The sequence below is a fragment of the Nicotiana tabacum genome, chromosome 24 (assembly GCF_000715075.1).
Source record: "Nicotiana tabacum cultivar K326 chromosome 24, ASM71507v2, whole genome shotgun sequence".
NCBI lineage: Eukaryota > Viridiplantae > Streptophyta > Magnoliopsida > Solanales > Solanaceae > Nicotiana > Nicotiana tabacum.
In genome coordinates this window covers 42,229,068-42,236,914 of record NC_134103.1, presented here as the reverse complement: position 1 = coordinate 42,236,914, position 7,847 = coordinate 42,229,068, and the positions used below count along the sequence as shown (strand labels likewise).

The 7,847-nt window shown below is 40.2% G+C and overlaps 1 protein-coding gene across 1 annotated transcript; it reads right to left on the bottom strand.

Annotated features, from left to right (window-relative positions):
• Positions 1 to 5,413: 5,413 nt before the first annotated feature.
• Positions 5,414 to 5,824, bottom strand: LOC107780352 (uncharacterized). Its single transcript, XM_016600873.1, has one exon. The coding sequence runs from the start codon at positions 5,822 to 5,824 to the stop codon at positions 5,414 to 5,416; it is 411 nt and encodes a 136-aa protein (XP_016456359.1).
• Positions 5,825 to 7,847: the final 2,023 nt, after the last annotated feature.

The window sequence follows — 7,847 nt, the reverse complement described above, 5'->3', positions numbered from 1 at the left end:
TTCAAAATTTTCAATGCCCACATGGCTTTGTGCTCAAGCTCCACTGGCAAGTGACACGCCTTACCAAAAACCAACCGGTATGGTGAGGTGCCAATGGGAGTCTTAAATGCTGTGCGATATGCCCACAATGCATCATCTAGCTTCCTTGACCAGTCAGTCATGTTTGCATTAACAGTTTTTGCTATGATGTTTTTGATTTTCCTGTTGGAAACTTCAACCTGGCCACTCGACTGAGGATGATAAGGAGTGGCCACCTTGTACTTGACTCCATACTTTTCGAGCAGCCCAGTGAAGGCCTCGTTGCAAAAGTGAGAATCACCATCACTAAGTATTTCCCTGGGGGTGCTAAACCGCGTAAATATGTTCTTCTTCAAGAAAGCGGTCACACTATTTGCCTCATTGTTGGGCAAGGTGATTTCCTCGACCCATTTGGAGACATAGTCCACTGCGACCAAGATATATGTCATGCTATAAGAGCTCCCGAAGGGACCCATGAAGTCTATCCCCCACACATCAAAGATCTCGACCTCCATTACAAAGTTCATAGGCATCTCATGTATTCTAGAAATTGACCCTTGTCTTTGACATTGATCATATGCTTTATCTTGGTAGATCGATGGCCAATAGTAGCCACACTCAAGCACTATTGCCGCAGTACGATTTCCACCATGATGGCCCCAAACTGGGGAGTCATAACATGCTTTAAGAATTTGCATTACCTCATCTTCTGGAACACAACGCCGAATGATGTTGTCAGCACAAGTACGGAACAGAAAGGGTTCCTCCCAATAGTATTGCCTACACTCCCGCAAGAACCTTTTATTTTCAAAAGCTTCCAATCCGTCAGGAATAAGGTCACTAACCAAGAAGTTAGCGATGTCGGCATACCAAGGGGCGAAGGTGCTAGACAATGCCATATGTGCTCATATGGAAAGGTATCATTAATTTCAAGATCTTCTTTTGGTCTCCCTGCCTCTTCAAGCCTAGATAGATGATCCGCAACTTGATTCTCTGTCCCTTTCCGATCCTTGACTTCAAAGTCAAACTCTTGTAACAAAAGGACCCACATAATCAATCTTGGTTTAGCATCCTTCTTTGCCATAAGATAGAGAAGAGCAGCATGATCGTTGTAAACTATCACTTTGAACCCCAACAAATAGGCCCGAAATTTTTCAAAGGCATAGACAATGGCAAGTAGTTCTTGCTCAGTCACAGTATAATTCATTTGTGCGCCATTGAGTGTCTTGCTTGCATAGTAGACATGATGAAGGACCTTGTTATGCCGTTGACTAAGTACCGCCCCAATAGCTACACCACTAGCATCCCACATGAGTTCAAATGGAAGGGACCAATCAGGTGTGGCAATAATAGGTGTCGTGATGAGCCTTGCTTTCAATTCCTCAAAAGCTTTGAGACACTTATCATCAAATTCAAACTTTGTATCTTTTTCAAGGAGCTTGCACATGGGATTTGCAATTTTTGAGAAGTCCTTGATAAAACGCCTATAAAAACAGGCATGCCCTAAGAAGCTCCGGACACCTTTTATCTAAGTGGGAGGAGGAAGCTTGGAAATAATTTCGATCTTTGCCCGATCAACCTCTATGCCTTTCTTGGAAATTTTGTGGCCCAGAACAATGCCCCCGTCCACCATGAAGTGGCACTTTTTCCAATTTAGCATAAGGTTGGTTTCCTCACATCTTTTGAGCACTTGTCTAAGGTTGTCGAGGAAATGCTCAAAGGAGTCACCAACTACCGAGAAGTCCTCCATAAAAACCTCTAAGAAATCCTCCACCATGTCCGAGAAGATTGACATCATGCACCGTTGAAAGGTAGCCGGGGCGTTGCATAGCCCAAATGGCATACGGCTAAAGGCAAAGGTTTCATACATGCATGTGAATGTTGTCTTTTCTTGATCTTCTAAGGTGATGTTGATTTGTTTATAGCCAGAATAACCATCGAAGAAGCAATAGAATGACCTTCCAGCTAGCCGATCAAGCATTTGATCAATAAAAGGCATAGGGAAATGGTCCTTGAAAGTAGCACTGTTGAGCTTCCGGTAGTCCATGCAAACTCTCCACCCGGTCACCGTCCTTTTTGGGATGAGCTCATTTTTGTCATTTTGAATCACGGTTATGCCTCCTTTCTTTGGCATACATTGCACTGGACTAACCCAAGGTCTATCGATAATGGGGTAGTGTAACACCCCGAAAAATTTCGAAGTACTTAAGTGTAAAGCCCGATAAAGTTTGCAAAGAAAATAATGTTCATGGTGCCGCGGCTCAGACTTTTTGGGTTGAACAATGCACTGGAAAGTAAAGGAAATTTTTTGACGGAAAAGTGTATTTCTACGGTCCATTATGCGACCGCAGAACCACTCTGCGGACCGCATAATGTACGCAGAGTGAGGCAGTTAATTGGGTCAGTTGGAAGCAACTATGTGATCGACTATGTGACCGCATAACTGTTATGCGGTGCATTATGCGACCGCATAATAGTTATGTGGACCGCATAGTGACCGCATACACAGACAGTTCTTTTGGCTATTTTGCAACCAATTATGAAACCGATATGCGGTCTGCATATCGATTATGCGATCGCATACCTTGTTCCGGAGCTCTATTTTTGGGTTTTTAAAACCCGACCCTATTTCGTTAAATACACTCTTTGGGTCGTTTTTGAGACATAATCTAATATTTTAGAGTGAGAGAGAGTGACCTAGAGTGAGAAAGTGTTCTTCAATAATTTTTCTTCAATTCTTGCTTAAGTTTTGGAAGATTAAGAAGGGAAGCTTACTAGGTCTTCATCCCAGAGGTAAGATTCTATACCCTAAACCCTAATTTCATAATTTTTTGAAAATGGGTAACTAGCAAGATAAATTTCTGGGCATGAGAGTTGTTTATTTTACATGTATGTGTTATCAAAGGGTGTAGGAAGATTGTTGAGCTAAAAATGATAAAGATTGGATTGTGGGATGATGAAGTCCTTCATAAAAAGGACATTGAAACCTTATGCACACCTAGTGTTTGATAAAATGCTCAAGTGAGCTAGAACCATGATCATCTTCCTAATTTTGATTCAATTTGTTATATTTCTAAAATAGATTGAAGTTGCTAAGAATTCCAAAATGTTTTAGAGTGTAAGGAAGCTCAAGTGAGGTATGTTGGCTAAACTCTTCTCTTAGAATTGAATCTCATGATATTCATGTAAATTATGTAAGTCTCAAGTGATTCATTATGAGACTATATATATATATATATATATATATATATATATATATATATATATATATATATATATATATATATATATATATATATATATAGTAAGATTGTGTTGAAAGAAATATGTTAAACAAGCATCCCAGATGCTTTATTCATGTTATGTTACCAATTGAGGATGTGCTAAAATATGGGCTGTGCATTAATAATGTTTCGACTTTAAGTCAAGTTCAAATGAAGGCTATTATGCCAAGTTTTGTGAAATATCTCTATGTGCCTTAGACTCTAAATTGCTCACATGTGTACTACACACCTTGATTTGAATTGTAATTGTTGTTGATGATGATAATGATATTTGAGATTGATAAGGTGAGCATGAAATACTGAATATGGCCAACGTGCCAAGAATGATATTATAATTATGGCCATTAGTGCCAATGAAATGAAAAGATGTGAAAGTAATAGGAAATGAAAAGATGTGAAAGTAATACGAAATGTGATGATTTATTTAAAAAGGTTGATGTCTCAAATAGGACAGCCTAGCCCGTCAGGTCGTGATCAGACACTATGCCGCACACATGGTGGTGATTGTGCTGGAAATTATAATTGCAATGGTAATTGTGGTTGATGTCCCTAATGGATAGCCTAGCCGATCGGGTCGTGATCGGACTCCGTGTTAAAGACGGTGGTATTGATATTGAGAGAAATTATGGTTGATGTCTCTAATGAGATGGCCTAGCCGATCGGGTTGTGATCGGACTCCGTGCTAAGAGTACGGTGGTACCGGTATTGTGAATAATGGTATTGTGGACAATGGTATATCGATACTAAAAATCACCCAATGTGAGATATGGAAATTAATTTGAACACTGTCTTGATCCTAAATTGAGGTTTGATGTTAATTAAGGCTTCCATTGATATTATGATAATCTTATTTGTATTATTTGTTATTCTATTGAGAGGGTGTTTAGTTATACATACTAGTGCTATTCGACAGTACTAACGTCTCTTTTGTCGGGGGTGCTGCATCTTTCAATGGATGCAGGTGGTTCCACAACAGGAGATATTGGTTAGTGATAGCAGTGTACCTTCTTCCCAGCTGACTGGGTGATCCCCACTTCATTCCGGGGTCATGAATCTTTTGTACTTTGTGTATTCTGTTTTAAGTATAGCCGGGGCCTTGTTGCCGGCATTATCATTGTACTCTTCTTTATCTATAGAGGCTCCGTGGACATAGTGTGGGTTGTGTATTGGTGCTGGGAAAGACAAACTATGCTATGTTATGGTTGTATTACTTGTCCATTTGAGACTTTAAAGATGGTGAAATTTATGGTAATAAATTGGTAATTGCAGACATGACCACTTTATTGTTTAATTAAGGAAAACATATATTCTCTTTATTCATGAATGAGTTTGGATAGAAGAAATCTAACAGGCTTGCTTGTTCGGGTTCACTTTGTTGAGCGCCGATCGCGCTCCTCGATTTTGGGGCATGACAGGTAAGACTACCCCAACATCTAACCATTTTATGATTTCTTTTTTCACCACCTCTTGCATGGAAGGGTTCAACCTTCTTTGATGCTCTACACTAGGTTTGCTCTCTTGCTCCAATTGTATCTTGTGCTCACAAATTCTGGCGGGAATCCCTCGGATGTCCGCTATTGTCCACCCAATGGTCTGTATGTGCTCCCTCAAGATATTCAACAAGTGTTCAACGTGCACATCATTCAACAAAGAAGAAATGATTATAGGTAGATTTTCATTAGAGCCAAGAAATTTATACCTTAAGTGCGGTGGAAGTGGCTTGAGCTCAAGTTGTTGCGGCTCGATAATTGAAGGCTTAGTGGGAGGAGTGACTCTATTCTCTAAGTCAAGAGAAAGTTTCTTTGGTGCATAAATGTAGGACCAAGCCCTTCTAATGCATTTACCGATTCCATGTATCCTTCCATGTCTTCACCATCAAAATTTACCAAAATAGCCGCCAATGCCTCACCCAGGCATTCTTCTTCCATCTTCACCTCGACTGCATCCACTACTTTACGAACTATATCAATGACTGAGATACTTTTGTATGCATGTGGAAATTTCATACTCTTACTCGCTTGAAAGGTAACCTCTTCGTCATTAACTCAGAACTTGATCTCATTTCGTTCCGAATCCATAAGTGCTCTTTCGGTAGCAAGGAATGGTCTCCCCTAGATGGTAGGGATTTCTTTATCAATAACACAATCAAGGATAACAAAGTCGGCAGGGAGGAGGAACTTCCCCACTTTCACAAGAACATCATCAACAATTCCTACCGGTCTTTGTATTGAACGGTCGGCCATTTGCAACCTCATACTTGTAGACCTCGGCATACCTAACCCCGCTTGCTTGTAAATATCAAGAGGAATTAAGTTGATGCTAGCCCCATTATCATAAAGAGCTCGTACAAAATTACGCAACCTGATAGTGCATGGTATGGTAAAAGCTCTCGGGTCTTCTTTCTTTTGAACGGTGGTTGTTGCAATGATGAAGCTAACCCGGTGAGTCACATTCACCACTTCATTCTTGGTGGTTTTCTTCTTGGTGATTAAGTCCTTCAAGTACTTAGCAAAACCCGGCATCTCTTGAAATGCTTCCACAAATGGAATGTTCACCGATAATTGCTTGAGAATGTCATAGAATTTCTCGATTTTGCTATCATCAACCTTCCTAGCAAGTCTTTGATGGAAAGGAGGGGGAGGTCTAGGAATTGGTTATAGAGCTTTTGGTGCCTCCTTTACCTTTTCCTTAACCTCTTCACGGTTCACTTCTTGAATTTTCACCTCATTTGGGAGTCTTTCAGCTTCAACAACAATTGGCACCTCAACTTGTGCCTCAACCTCTTGTTCTGGATCTTCCACTTCAACCACTTGTTCATTCTCTCCTTGAAGTATTTTCCCACTTCGAGTTGTGATTGCTATACAATAAGAAGTCGGACCATTCCCATTACCTTTTGGATTTACTATTATGTCACTTGGGAGTGTGCCCTTTTGCTTCGGATTTTGCTCTCTTGATAGATCTCTCATTTGAATTTCTAACTTTTGTATGGATGCGGCGTGAGAACCCACAAGTTCAGTCATGTTCTTCATTGAAGTGTCAGATCTTTCTTGATTTTGCAACACTCTTTCAAGCAAGCTCTCCAATTTGGACTCACTTGAAAACCTTTCCTTCCAATGCGAAGAGTTAGAGTGTTGCCCCTTTGGTGGAACATAGGGGTTTGAACTCCGATTTGAATAGTTATTGTTTTTGTTGTTACTCCAATTATCTTGATTTGAACTACCTTGATCATTTTGCCATTGTTGATGGCCTTGCCCTTGCGGGTTAGACCTCCATTGATTTTGTTTCCCAGGACCTTGGTAGGGTTGTCTTTGGTAACCACCTTGAGCGTTGTTGAAATAATTTGCTTTCTCGTAATCCTCGTTTGACAAGGGTTGCACATCTTCCACAACATTCACTTTTTTTGTTTGGCTTTCAGTAAACATCTAAGTCAACACATTGTTGTTGGTAGCAAGACCAACAATTACTTGATCTCTTTCTTGATTCTCCTTAATCATGTTGGTCAAGGAAGGAGTACCATATGCAATTCCACCCGTAGTGTCTTCCGAGTGCCAAGCTTGGTTATGTTTTGCGATCTTGTCAAGAATTTGTGTGACCCTTGCAAATATTTTATCCATAAAGGATCCATCAGCTGCATTTTTGGCTATGGATTGATCAAAGGATCCAAGACCATGTAAAACTTCTCCAACAAGATGTTGTCCGGAAAACCATGATTCGGTGACCTCACTAAATATAACTTGAATCGATCCCATGCCTCATGTAGATGTTCTCTCGGTAGTTGCTTGAATAAAAATCTTTTATCCCAGAGCTCTGACTTCTTGCTTTGCAGGAACCATTTAGCTAGGAAAGCTCGAACGCGTTCGGGCCAAGTATGAATGGAATTAGGTGGTAGATTTTAGATCCATTTTCTTGCCTCCCCAGTTAGTGAGTACTTGAATACCCTTAGCCTTAGGGCATCATCTGAAACGTAATTCTGCTTGTGCATCGCACACACACCCAAGAAATTTTTGAGATGTTGTGTCGGATTATCATCGGTGGAATTTCTGAAAAACCCCTCTGCTTTGAGCATTAGTATTAGACCGTGTTCCACCTTGAAGGTGGTATCATCAACTATTGGAGGGAAAATGGCATTTGTATCCTCAATATACTCATCTATATCCGCAAAAGGGTTCTTTTCTTCTATCTCGGCCATGTTTACCTAGTAACACCAAGCAAAGCAAGCAAAGTGTGATGGAGTAGAAGAAGACATAATGTAAAGCACATACTAAATAGTAATTTCAAAACCGTATTCCCCGGCAACGGCGCCAAATTTGATACGCACAAATTATGCCTAAATAAATGGTATAAGGTGGTCGATGTCAAATATAATAACCCAACTAGGTTGGGGTCGAATCCCATAGGAAATAGGTGAGAAAAGGTTACTTGAATAGTGTGAAACTTGACTTAAGTCGTAATCCTACTCCGTTAGCTTAAAAGAGAGTGTTGTAATTATGAGTTATCGAGAAAACTATTTTGTTATGAGAATGTAATTAATTTGATTAAGGAAAC

Bases quoted from the DNA above. Each gene is read 5' to 3' on its own strand.
- LOC107780352 (XM_016600873.1), bottom strand. From the start codon at position 5,824: ATGCCGGGTTTTGCTAAGTACTTGAAGGACTTAATCACCAAGAAGAAA.